Genomic DNA, 12,860 nt, shown 5'->3' on the forward strand with positions numbered 1-12,860 from the left:
TGTAGTTTGCATTTCTGTCACATGCAGCAACGGATACAGCTTTATTGCAGTACAGTTACAAGTTTGTTCCCTGGCATACAAGAGATTTAAAAGCAAAAAGACAAGACAGCTGCCTATCATATGCACACCAGAGACTCTTTCAGTACTTCATGTCCCAGCAGCTCTCTTGGTGACTCCCCAGACACACGCAATTCTCAGAAGCTCTCCCCAGAAGTCTCTCTCCTTCAGACCGATATTTATGGGCTTCAGGGAAGCCCAAACATCTTATTCTCAAGTGCTACAATCAAGATGGAACTAGCGAACACTACATCTGAGCTCTATTGCTTTAGACAGTGGAAATCACAGAGGATAGATGCAGTTCACAGTTAGGTTAAGGGCAGTCAGAAAAGGCACTGACTTACACTTACCTGTCTCAAGAAACTGGGCCCGTAACCTGCAGTATTTTGGCTAGTTCCACTACCAACACAGAACCCTCACCTTCATGCAGGTTCTGGCCCATCTGACCCATAAATACTCTACTTTGTAGAAACACCACACATGGGAATGAATACAGTCCACAGAGAGAAGGAACAACACTTTTGGGTGGAATCATCACAAACTCAGGATGCAAACGCACACCAAGAAGCACGCAAACTTAAGGAAAAGCCATACACACAACGTGCAGGAGGACCTGAAGGGACTTTTGAAAGTGTGAATCACTTACCTTTATTGAAGAACATGGAAGCCATCTGGCCCATTTCCACCCTCTCAGTGATTTCAAAGATATTGGGTGAGCCACGTCTCTCTGCAAGTTGAACACAAGAAGTGTTTCAACCAGTCCCTTCAATAAACCAAGAGGCCAGAAGACACTACCTGAAGACACTCAGGAATCTCTAGCAACAGTTTGAAGGACAGTATGTACAACCCCACAGCTGCAGAGTCACTGGTCCAATTACTCTGCTGAAGCTAGTTTAAAAGTGTTTTGAAAATAAGATGTTCTGATCTTAGTGACCTAGAAGGAAAAGATCTTTATCAGACTGCAGATGGTGAACTGAATTCTCAATGAATCTTATCTTGCAAGTGCTAAGGACTTTGGGATGCAAGCATGTGGAGTTAAGGGTGAGATGGACATAAGAGTTCTGCTCCACTTGCTGGAGCCCACTGGGACACCCTCTGCAGAGAAGAGGTCTCGGATCCAGTGAAAGCATGAACCAGGTACTTACGAACTGACAGGATAGGTCGTGTCTCTGCTCGCTCATAGCCATCTTGGAGGAGAACATCACTGTCAGATACTCCAGAGGAAGAATCCTCATCCTCATCATCCTCCTGGAAGAAAAGACCAGACCGCTGCTGGATGTCTGCTACCCACAGTACAGGCTGTGGCACCACCAGTGTCATGGTCTCACTTCCAGAAACTCAAAGAAAGGTCCCAAACACAGGTGGGCAGGACATGCAAGCAAAGGCAATACCAGGGAGCCCTTGGCTCAGGATGCTGTGTGTGGAGAGCAGAAGAGGGCACTAGCAGAGCAGGCTGAATTGAGCGATAGGCTCTGCTGTCCTAGCCTAGGTCATGCACACAGCAACAGTATCCAATTCATGTAGTGATATGTGGCACAAGGAAGTTAGAAACTTCCGGCAGCTCTGCAGAGTTGCAGAACTGGTAGGAAAAAAAAAATCCAAACATATATAGTCTTAGCTCGTCAGAGCAGCCAGGTCTAGCTCCCAACTCCAACCCATAACATCTAGGCAGGGATCTAAATCAGTACAAACAATTACACCTCGCGCTGATCCAGAAAAGCCACTAAAGCCAGGATCCAAAAAGCCACAAGTAAGTTTTACAGCAGGGACATACTTCAGGACTGTCCACTCCCTGGGATACAGACCAAGTGACAGCAAGGACATTCCAGCCTGTCCCAGTTAAATGACCTGAGATCAGCAAGGATTTAAAGACCTCAGCACACTCCAAATGGCACCAACATATTGGCTGCCACCTCTCCACATTCACTGAGCAGCGCTTCCAGGCAAGGAGAGCACAACCAGTAAGAAATGTGAACAGCACAAGAGATTTTTCAAACCAGGAGCAGAAAATCCTGTCTTTAATGAGCAACTCCACGGGGAACTAACAGACATATTTTATATGGCAAAGTTAAGTACAGTAGAAATTTATTCCCTTAGAGTTACTAAGGCAAGGCAAAGATGGAGAGGAATCTCAGGCAAGTCCTACCGGATAAAAGGACAAGAGAAAATGGAAGATTAAGCCCCACACAAACCTTGCGTTTTTCCATTCTCTTCCATCGTAGCTGGGCATTTGCAGCAGCCATGGCTTCCACCACAAAGGTCGTAGTCATATAGCTAGAGTGAGAAATTCAATTGATATCAATAATAGTCAAGAACTGTCATTGAAGTGAGATGGAGAATTATTCCCATCTGTTTGTTTGTAGGAGCAAACAAACAAATGAGAAGAACCCTTTAACCAGCTACACACACACAATGCGTTTTTTGGCACAGTGTTTCATCTCAGTTTGCTGCTCCCTTCTGTTCTTGAGATTAAGGTGTTCAAGCAGACCACAAAATGCAGTAAAATATAATGTGCCTTCAGATATAAGAAGACACTTTAGATATCTGGAAGGCACCTTTCTAGCGTTTCTGTGGGTTGAAGAAGGCAAGAGGCCTTCCCCCTTTGTTAGAAAGCAAGCTTCCTTCCTCTTTTTAGGGCCTAGGATGAACACAGTACTATTCTGAAGCTTATCTGTTAGGGCCTGTGGCAAAGGTACTATGGTCCCTTAAAGAATCTGCGTCTTCCTAGTTTAATCCAGTGCAGTTTTGGTACGCAGGTTTGGTGTTTTGTGCTCTTCTGCTGACCTTGAAGGATTGTCTGCTGGTGCTGAGTTTCATACACTGAATTTATGCTTTTAAACTAATGTATCTAAAAGGAACTGCTTCCAAAGCTCCCAGTGACTGGTACTCCCACAGTTTACATTTTATCAAGCCTTTGCAGCATACAGCTTTGAGGTGGAGAACTTAAAAGCATTACTACAGTCAGTACTGACCATATAGTACCTCTATACAGCAGCACCTAACAGATCCGAAAAGCACTGCCTCCAAATCAAGGGCACGTTCAGCCTGACAGCGCTGGTTACTGACAAGAAAGGAACTTCTAAATTCCATTCTTACAAGTGGCAGGAGGGGATTTTGTTTTATTTTATTTTAAAACCGAGCAAGAAACAAGCAGGGATTCACAGCCCGTCAGAAGATGGCAATTCTATTAATAACTACTTCGACATCAGTGCTGTATCAACAGCCTTCAGCTCCACCTGCTGCTCCAGCAGGGAGACATCTGGCCAGAAGCTCATGGTGAGCCAGCGTGAAAAATCATGAGACCAGCTCCAAGGTCTTGAACAGCAAAGGTGTGGGGGAGAATAAAATGGGCCCACTATACAGTAATTTGTTTTCCTGACACTCTTGCAGCTGCCCAGAGCATTGCCAAAAGCCAAGAGAAAGCTAACACAACAGGTCTGCATCACATCTGCAAGTCACAAAGCAGAGAAATGACCCCATGTCACCTGTGACCTGGTTAGTGTTTGGGGAACTGATCTGTGACAGGGGCAAGCAAGGGATGTACCCACAGCGAGCACAGTGGCAAAAAGGAGGCTGGGAGAAAGGTCCCAGAAGACTCTGGACTGGAGAAAAAGTCTTTCCCATCAGTCAGGAAATGGGATGTAGCACCATATTGCAGGCAGTCAGAGAATGCATCCCTCCAAATAAGGTCCACAGGTAACACAACTGCAGAGAGCATGCTCAAGCAGCAGAGGGACAGGATCACTCAGAACAGCAGCGAAAGTCTCAGCACTGTCCTTACAGCACTACCCAACTGAACCCCCCAGTCCCCTAAAGACACATACTCATGTCCTACCTCATAAATCCCAGGAACATTAGGAGAACAAGGCTGACGAGCCACCCTGCTGTCGCAAAGGCCTTCGGCATGGTTAGGGCTCCTGTTCCAACGATGAGGTTGAACATGTAAACCAGACCAACCTGCAATCATCCACATAATCCAACATGAGAGTTTGCAGCTGTGCCAGAGATCATCCAAGACACCTCACATACGCACTGATTTAAATGGAGAGCGCCATCTTTAAGCAAGCAGGGTGGGAGCAAGCCCATGCTAGAAATAAATGTAGGCAGGGACTGATAACCACAAAGAACAAAGTGAGTGTCAGCACATTTCTGGAGAAACTGATATTCCTCTCCATTTTTCTAATTATTTTTAATTTTTTTTTTCTTCTAAAGTTAGAAAGCATGTGAACTTTTTGTTTGTTTGTTTTCAAATCCACTGCCTTCTACCAGAAGGGTCTACACTGTGGGTTGGGGTCTCTCCTTGTTTTCTGACGTGAACCTAAGTAGTTATGACTATGTACATGTTACCTTTCAGAATCTCTTGTTCTTCTTTATTCGTAGGTCAAGCAGGAAATACCCAAACAGAATTCCAATTCAAAGCCTGCTTGCCATTTTACCAATAAGCAGCTGAGCACATTCTGAAGGGATTTTACTTCTGGAAGGGAAAGCATTTTATCCTCTCTGGCAATGAGCTTTTTTCTGCCCAGGGGCAAAAGGTAACTGTGCACCTGGACAGGACCCCCCCCCAGACTATAAATTTAGCTGAACTCAAGATCAAAAACTGCTCCAAAGTGTTTTGGTTTTTTTTATATAGGTCAGAGTCTCTCCAGAGGACAGCCAGTAAAGAACTGTGTATGAGTACACTTTTCTGGGTGTGGAGCATTTAATATCGGGAGAACTATTCCCCAGAGACCCTGTAAACAGTCCTGCCCTTCATTCACTGCCATAAGCACAGCAAATTCATCTTCTGACAAATCTCCCAGAACAACAACGAAAAAAATCAGCCATTGCAGCATGCAGGAAAGTTCTTTTCATTCAGCTGGCAGAGCTGTCATTCCCTGAGCACAACTCAAGTGCCCAGGGCCATGACTTACTCATCAGTGAAGGACTCTTGAAAAAAACACCTCAGGTGATTTTCCTTGACTTTGGTCAAGTAGACAGAGATAAGACTGCTGCCCATGTGTTCAGTCTGGCTAGACATCTTCAGGGAAAGAGGAGGGAGTCATAGCCTTTGAGATTAGACTCTAGGAAATTCATGCAACACTAACATAACGATGTAAGAGCAGGTGACACTAATCCTTTAGGGTCCAAACGTCCCAGTTACTGTCTTGTTCTCCGTTTTCTCAGTTGTGACCTACTTCTGCAGCCTAATATCCAGTTCTTCTAAATTCAGTCGTTAACACAGGGATGAAAGTTTTAAAGCATTTGAAAGCCAACACACAGATTGCAGGACTGGTTCTACATTTAGTGAGTTCACTTCAGGAAAAAAAAAAGTTTGCAAAGCGCTGTTTTTAAGGATTGACACTATGTAAACACTTGTGGCTATGAAAACCAGTATTTCCAGTAACACAGGAAAGCACTAATTGGCTCTGCAGTTTCACAGGACACCACATTACAAGGAAGAAACATCTTGATTACTGCTTTTAAGTGAAGTGGTTTAAAACAAATTACTACAACAGCTACAAATAAGTAAACTTTAAGCAATTCAGGGCAAAACATTATATAAAGTAAAAAAAGAGAAGCAAAGTGGGATAATTTCAATGTTACTATCCCCCCTGTTTATGCTATCTTCATGTGACAATTTAAGTTGATGAAAACATTAACAAAATACAAGGAAAGTGGGTAGCAGGATGCAAGAGCTGGTATGGGACATAAAGCTCTTTTTACCACTTTTAGAACCACACCTTAAGCAGATATTGTCCCTTTACATTATATAAAGTGATCTGCGATGTAAAAAAACCCCAACAACTACAAGTACTAAGCATTTTTAAGTACCTTTGACCTCCATCATCTCTTGAAACACTGAGGTTATGCCCATGGGGAAGTAGGAAATGAAAACACAACGTTGAGGGAAGAGGATTTTGAAAAGACTTGCGAGCAAAACCACAAACAGCGGTACTTACATAGGGAGAGTAAAGCTCCCCTGTATCAGTAATGCCACCAGCCATGTTGAAGACGATGGGGAGGCTTCAAGCAAAGCGAGGAGGGTGTTTTCAAGAGGGTGTTTTCAACTTCTATTGCCTTTAACCTAGGGAAACATCATAAAGTTGCATTAGCTTTGTCGGAAAGAAGAGGAACTCCTGAGTCAGCTTTTGCACATTGGTCTTCTAATATTTGAACAAAAGAGGATTTCAGCAGGACCTCGCACTTCAGACAGATATACCCCACTCACCAGCACCACTTGGTTCAATTCGAAAAGTACTTGTACCTGTTAAACTAGTTTAAATGTAACCAAAAAGCCCTGCCCTTTCACAGCATATGATGACAAACTTCACCTTCCCCAAACAGCCAGAGGGGCCATTTCAGACACTAAAACCTCAAGAGGAAGAATGCCTGCCTTGAGGATGATCTCATACTGCTGTTTGTCATGCAGCTACTACTCTAAGTAAGCACGTGCATCCTGCAAATGAAAGCAGCAAAAACCAGCCTACAATCTCTCCTCATCATCTCAAGTATAGAAACAAGTAGACAAATGAAAATACTGGACCTACGAAAAACACCCCAAGATGTTTTGTTACACATACCAAGGTTTCCAAAGCAGAAGTATTTGGGAAACTTCACCTTGTCTTCAAAAAACTACATGGGGAGGGGAGAACCCAAGCCTTCCGAAAGGTTTCACAGTCAATAAACAATTAGCCATAGTTGAATTGAAGAGCTTTATCAAATTCCTCATACTTCTCTAGATGCTCCTACGTAGCCACACCAACTGGGACAAATCATCAGCATGAACTTCACAAGCTAAGAGCACTACTAAAAAACACCAAACAGCTCATAAGCTTACAGACACACGCTAGATGACAGAAATCAAGCAGGCAGCACAGCTCACTGTCGTCATAACTAGACCGGCCCTCAGAAGAAGCAGCCAAATACCTTCTTTTACAGCAGACCACGACTCCAGTCACTGAAGCCAAGCTTAACAAACCAGGAGAAAGCAGCAAGACCACAGGCCCGCTAACAGACAGACACCTCCGGGACACGGCCGGGGAAAGCCTGCTCATGCAGGGCACCCACCCCAGCCCGGGACAGGCCCTACCCCAGGGCCCGGAGCCTACCGAGGCCTCCAGAGCTCCCCGGCCCTGCCGCTTCCCGGCTCTCCCCGCGCCTGCCCCCCAGCTGGCAATGCTGCTCGCCCAACCTGCCCTCCCCGGGGAAACACCCCCCGCCCCACAGAAGCCCCCTACAACCCCGAGAGCCCTCCCCCCCCCCGCCGCCGCCGCCTTCTCCCCCCCCCCCCCCGCCAGGGCCTTGTCGCTCCAGTTCAGCACTGCCCCACACCGGGACCCTCCCCAGGCCTCACCCCGCGCCCCCGCCTATGGGACCCCTTCCCGAGGCCTCACCCCACACTCTCCCTCACAGGAAAGCTCCCCAGAGCCCACCTATGAGCCCAGAGCCCTCAACCCCGCACCGGGACCCCGGCTCCCTCACCGGCGGCGGCTCGTGCCGGCGGCCCCGCCTCCCTCATCGCGGGCCACTGACGGCGCACGCGCCGCCCAACGGCGACCTTCCGCGCACGTGACCGGCTCCCCGGGCGGAGGGTGGGGGGGGGCGGGGTGAATGCGCCGAGCGCGATTGGGCGCCGGAGTCACGTGCGCGTCGGCGGGGCGGGGAAGGGGTAGGGGCGGGGCGGGGGCGGGGCAGGGGTAGGGGCGGGGAATGGGCGGGGCGATGGGGGGGGGCGGGGCGATGACGCAAGCACTGTTCGGGGTGGGGAGGTGCGTGAGCCTCTGCGCATGCGCGGAAGGGCGACGCGGCAGGTAGACGTTTCGTCCCGGTCCCGGCGCTCCCCTCAGCCCCGGGGCTCCCCTCGGGCTCCGATCCTCCCCCCGCCCGGGCCCCGGCTCTCCCCTCAGGCCCCAGGGCTCCCCTCAGGCCCGCGGTGCGTCGGAGCAGGGGATCTCCACCGCCGCCTGGGTCATGAGGTGTTCAGTGGCCCCTGTCAGGGCAGACCCCCGGCCGCTGTTGGGCCTCCGAGGGCACTCAGCACCGACACAGCCCTGCCCCGGGCCGGGGGGAGCAGGGGGGACGCGGGAAGGTTGCTGGGGGGGGGATTGGGAGGAGCTGGGGCCTGTCTGCACAGTGAGAGGGGCTGCCGAAGGGCTCCAAGGGGTCCCGTCCCGTTCCTTGGCCTCGCTGGAGACACGGAGTGGGGTGTTGGGGCTCTCTCTCTCAGGGCAGAGGCCATGAAGATTAACCAGAACACTGTGCTGCAAGGAAAGAGGGTGACCCTGGTGCCATACACTTCTGCACATGTGCCCCGGTACGTGGCTCGTGTCTTCTGATAGTCTACGCTGTCTGGTTCGCTTCTCTTTTAAAAAGGAGTGTGGTGTTCGGAAAGGGTGCTGGCTTGACAACTGCAGGGCCCTCTTCCCCCTGAGAACCACAAAGCAGAAAGAGCACTCGTAGAAAGGCGATCGGTTTTGCAACAGACATCCCTGGCAGGTCTGTGCTCTTTGCCAGGTCTGCTGACAAAGAGAACGTCACCTGTGCCGCTGTGTACCCACGGAAGGGGAAATACCTGGCTGTGAGTGAACCGCCAACAGTTCTCTTGTTAATTGATCTCTTTCCCTATTGACAGTGGAAGAGCAAAACTTCAATGTGTAAAGCCAGATGGATGTTTGATAAATGGGAAGCAGGCATGCAGGCAGTTTGTAAAGTGCTGGCCTGGCCAGCTGCAGCCTCAGCACAAAGATGCCAGTATTAGTCTTTTTGTCAGTGTCCAGGAGATGCTGTATCAATCTCAGTAAGGATGAAATGTGCCGGAACTCAATGCTCAGTACTTTTAAAAACATCAAGTTTGCACCGGGCACTCTTCAGACAAAGCTACAGGATGGACAAACTTGTTAAATTTCCATGGAGAACACCGATTCCTGTGTTAGATAAGGGAGGGAGGCTTTTGGATATTTTCAGTTGATAAGTATGCGAGTGTTTCCAGAACTGGTTTCTGACAGCCTGATCCTCCAAGCACTTGTGGAAATCAGACTCTGATGCTGTAGCTCAGGCAGTGATCTGGTTCTGGGTCCCGTTGTCAGGTACCACAAGTGGATGCAGTCAGAGGAGCTGCAGCGCCTGACCGCCTCTGAACCACTCAGCCTGGAGCAGGAGTATGAGATGCAGCGCAGCTGGCGGGACGACGCAGACAGTGAGGATCTTAATCATTTTCTAAGGGTGGGTGGGAGTGGTGAGCAGGTCCCTTCTGTCCTGTAAAGGACCCACAGTGGGCTGAGAGCACCCAGTGAGTGGGCTCTACTTGCTGAAGCAGATGGGATGTGAGACCTTCTACAACAGTAGCTTCAGACTGGCTTTCTGTTTATAGCTGGTATATGCTATGGGAAGTAGAGAATGTCTGAGGCTGTTGGTGTCCTTTTTATGCAGTTTTTCAAAGATTACAGTGATTTACTTCCCACAGCATTATGTGCTGAGCTGCTCCTGCACAGTCAACACTCCCCAGGTCTGATTGTCGTAAAAAGCTGGAAGGGGGTTGTATTTTTCCTTGAGAAATCGAATTACTTTACCTGGTCGAGGTGTGCTGACTGAATTTGTTCCCTGGCTCTCCTACAGGTAATGAATCACTGCCCATAAAAGTCTGGTAGAAATATATGGAGCTGCAAAATACTGAGGCTAGCAAAGACCTCAGTCTGGAACATTTGTCTTAGCTGGCATTAAAAGCCTTACTAAAAACAAAAATAATATGGGCTAGGTGAATCACTAGGTCTCAGTCTCTTGTGCACCAAACAATTCTTTGCCCAAACTTGCTGCAGAGTGAGACAAGGCAGGGAGACCTCAGTCATGGGATGAAAGTTTTCATGCACCTTAAATAGGCTGTTTCTAGTCTTGGTGTCTATGTCACCCTCACAATGGGTTTTTCAGAATATTTCTTGTATTTCTAGGGATAGGACCAGGCACACTGTGCATAGGAGGCCTAATTATTAGCTCTTCCTCACTGTTAACATGTGGAAACTGTTGTTCCTCTGTCCATTGCATGCCTTTAATTTCATCCTTCAGTAATTTGTGAATAATTCTTAGCGTGCCCTGAAAATGCTGCTACGTTTTTGTTTTCCCCAGAGTGCACCTTCATTGTGCTGGACACAGAGCGGTGGTCCGAGCAGGCGTGTGCGGATGAGGACTGCATGGTGGGGGATGTGAATCTCTTCCTCACTGATGCTGAGGATCCGACTTTGGGCGAGATTGAAATTATGATTGCAGGTCAAGTTCTGCTTCATAGCTTGGAATTTTGTTGCTGTGGCTAAAGCCAGCTGCAGACAGATGTTACGTACAGCAGCTTTTTATTCTCATTGCTTTACCGTGCCTGTTCAGTCCTGATCAGCATCCTTTGCTGGTCCAGGTCACAGTCTCTTCTGAAAAGTGTCTGGCATGGCTGATTTGTCTCACGTAACTGGATGCTGACTTCTGTGGCTGTCTCTTTCAGAACCCAGCTACCGAGGCAGAGGGTTTGGCAAGGAGGCAACTCTGATGATGATGTCCTATGGTAAGGGTGGCTTTGTGCAAGGGAATGGGAGTACGGTTGGGATGCGATCTAGAAGCACGTATTCCCAGTGATACAGACAGGGTAGTAAGGGATGCATCTGTCCCAGAAATTGGGAGTCCTGTGCTTTCATAGATGTGGCAGCCAAGCAGGCAATAGGAATGCTTCTCTTTCTGGTTTCTTTTGCAGGAGTGAGAAACCTGGGGATCACCAAATTTGAGGCTAAGATTGGTCAGGAAAACGAAGCCAGTATCTGCATGTTCAAAAAGCTTCATTTCAAGGAGGTGCGGTAACAGCCCGTCTTCTACCCAGAGAACGTGAGCAGTGTTTGCCCTGTGACTGGGATTGAGCTGCTTTTCCTCTGATACAGGTTGCTGTGAACAGCGTTTTCCAAGAGGTGACGTTGAGGCTGGATGTCAGTGACCAGGAGAGACGATGGCTCCTGGAACAGACAGACCACGTGGAGGAGAAGAGCTATGTTGAACTGAAGCTGCCAGCTGGGGTGCTGGAGACTTGACAGACACATCCAGTCACAGGCCTGGTTTCCAGGGAGGAGTTGGACGCTGTTGTGAGCTCTGGGTATGGAGGACACCAGGGAGCCAACACTGCACTTAACCGTTTTCATCTGTCTCTTTCGGTTACTTTGTCATCTTGTCAACTTTGCACCTTGTTGCATCAGCCAGGATTACTGCCTGAAGTTTGGACCTGGAGAGCAGCCATTAATTCACAGGCTTGACTAAGAATGACTATAACCTTAACATGCTGTTCCAGCAGAGCCTAAAATCACCAGCAGTTAATTGATTCCTGGTGTGACCAGTTTCTGGACAAGCAGCACCCACTGTTCCTTCTTCCACTGCCCTTAGAGCAGGATTCAGCAATTTGACAGAGGCAGTCTCAGTGCACTGGTAGCTCAGCCTGTTTCCTCTTGAATAAAAAAAACTGACAAAAATCTGAGGTTTCCCCAGAGCTATCTGGGAGCAGTGGGGCTCGGCTGCTCGCTTTGGGTGGTGAGAGGGTGGTTAGAAGTTGTAAAGGACAGCAGAGACTCTTTGAACCCTATTTTCTGGGGTGTGGTGGGTTGCAGGGGGGCATTGCTGGGTCCTGGAAGTGAGAGGCCCAGGTGTGGTGGGTGAGCACAACCAAAGGGCAAGTTAACACAATGAAAATGATTGATATCAGCCGACCAAGACTAGAGCAGAGCCTCGCCAGGATCGCTGCGTAATGGGGGGACTGGCAGCTGCAGGAGGCTGCTGAGACAAAACCCCGTGAGTTTCAGGGCCATGCTTTGGACCTGGAAACCTCAGGTCACCAGTGAAGGAATATTGCGCTTCATTTTATACCAGGCTGCTTTTATGAAAGTGAGGAGGAGGAGAACACAACTGAAAGGAAATGGAATAGTGATCCCCGGCTTCAGGGAGCTCGGGGCTTGCTCTGCTGAGCCTGGAGGCTCTGTTCGCTGCTCTCCAGTAAGCTGAATGGGGGGAAATATACCTCTTACTGGGGGCAGATATATTTAGGGCAGGAACCAGCCAGCAGGCCTCCACTGTGATATAGCAGAGATCTGTGGATGAAGAAGCAGCACTTGCCTGACTCCCACTGGACAGACATTTTAATGCAGTTATTTAACCTGACCTTTCCTGGCCTACGCAGCATGCTCTCCACAGCAGGGAAGCTTGTTAAGAGGAGAGGACAGAAGGTAAGGAGGATAACTGATGCTCCTTTGCATTTTCCCACTGTAATAGCAGCCGTAATGCCTAATTCTAAACCAGAAATTATTTGTTCCAATTACGCAGAGTCAGGTAATAGCTTTCAGATTTGCCCAGGGATGGTTTTATCAGAGATTGGTAGACTGTGGAATTTTTAGTGTTGCTGTGCCTGTATTTTTAGGGCCTGGGGGTTTTAGTTTTCCAATTTTAGTTCATTTAAATACATCATTCCTGTGACTAATATTAAAACCCAGTGCAGGAATCGTGTATCATGGTATTTTAAACAACAAGTATTTAGCATGGATTTAGTTGTAGCGAAAGATTTGTGCGGTAATAAAGTGAAGAGCGGCTCTGCTTCCAGCTGGGATTACCATGACAAGGGCTACTAATCCTCATGCTCTTCATCACCTGCTGCAGGCAGGAATGGATTCTGTCCCCCAGAACAAGATTTTCAGAACCTGCCAGGTGAACTGCTGGCTCTGTGCTCCTTCCATGGGGCATTTCGTCCCTCTGCCAGAGAAGCAAGGTCAGACTGGCAGGAGAGATGTAGCTGAGGTGGGATTTGCTCCCCTAAA

The 12,860-nt window shown here is 48.4% G+C and overlaps 2 protein-coding genes across 11 annotated transcripts in view; one reads left to right on the plus strand and one right to left on the minus strand.

The window, feature by feature from the left end:
- Positions 1–7,608, minus strand: part of TMEM104 (transmembrane protein 104) — a 42,919-nt gene extending 35,311 nt beyond the window's left edge. Inside the window, exons 1-6 of one of the 9 annotated variants that reach the window (XM_030013060.2) lie at positions 7,522–7,608; positions 6,000–6,124; positions 3,893–4,014; positions 2,250–2,331; positions 1,203–1,305; positions 704–784 (exon numbers count right to left, since the gene is read on the minus strand). In XM_030013060.2, the coding sequence (XP_029868920.1) occupies positions 704–784; positions 1,203–1,305; positions 2,250–2,331; positions 3,893–4,014; positions 6,000–6,044 (433 nt within the window). In that variant the 5' untranslated portion in view covers positions 6,045–6,124; positions 7,522–7,608. Of the gene's footprint in view, positions 1–703; positions 785–1,202; positions 1,306–1,831; positions 1,939–2,249; positions 2,332–3,892; positions 4,015–5,999; positions 6,125–6,620; positions 6,732–6,771; positions 6,793–6,877; positions 7,167–7,472 lie in introns of those variants that run through there. The other 8 variants (XM_041123423.1, XM_041123421.1, XM_030013061.2 and 5 more) reach the window with 8 other exon arrangements.
- Positions 7,609–7,777: 169 nt separating this feature from the next.
- Positions 7,778–11,528, plus strand: NAT9 (N-acetyltransferase 9 (putative)). Of its 2 annotated transcripts, XM_030013131.2 has the most exons (7): positions 7,781–7,850; positions 8,267–8,353; positions 9,126–9,235; positions 10,159–10,299; positions 10,523–10,582; positions 10,769–10,863; positions 10,950–11,528. In XM_030013131.2, the coding sequence occupies exons 2-7, from the start codon at positions 8,277–8,279 to the stop codon at positions 11,094–11,096; spliced, it is 630 nt and encodes a 209-aa protein (XP_029868991.2). In that variant the 5' UTR covers positions 7,781–7,850; positions 8,267–8,276; the 3' UTR covers positions 11,097–11,528. The 2 variants fall into 2 exon arrangements, with proteins under 2 accessions (XP_029868992.1, XP_029868991.2); XM_030013132.2 differs by lacking the exon at positions 10,159–10,299 and having other exon boundaries at positions 7,778–7,850.
- Positions 11,529–12,860: the final 1,332 nt, after the last annotated feature.

The sequence above is a fragment of the Aquila chrysaetos genome, chromosome 5 (assembly GCF_900496995.4).
Source record: "Aquila chrysaetos chrysaetos chromosome 5, bAquChr1.4, whole genome shotgun sequence".
Lineage (NCBI taxonomy): Eukaryota > Metazoa > Chordata > Aves > Accipitriformes > Accipitridae > Aquila > Aquila chrysaetos.

Excerpts from the sequence above, each read along its gene's own strand:
- NAT9 (XM_030013131.2), top strand. The coding sequence starts at position 8,277 with ATGAAGATTAACCAGAACACTGTGCTGCAAGGAAAGAGGGTGACCCTG. Across the intron at positions 10,300-10,522 it reads GATTGAAATTATGATTGCAG|AACCCAGCTACCGAGGCAGA; the intron begins GTCAAGTTCTGC and ends TGTCTCTTTCAG. Across the intron at positions 10,583-10,768 it reads TCTGATGATGATGTCCTATG|GAGTGAGAAACCTGGGGATC; the intron begins GTAAGGGTGGCT and ends TTTCTTTTGCAG.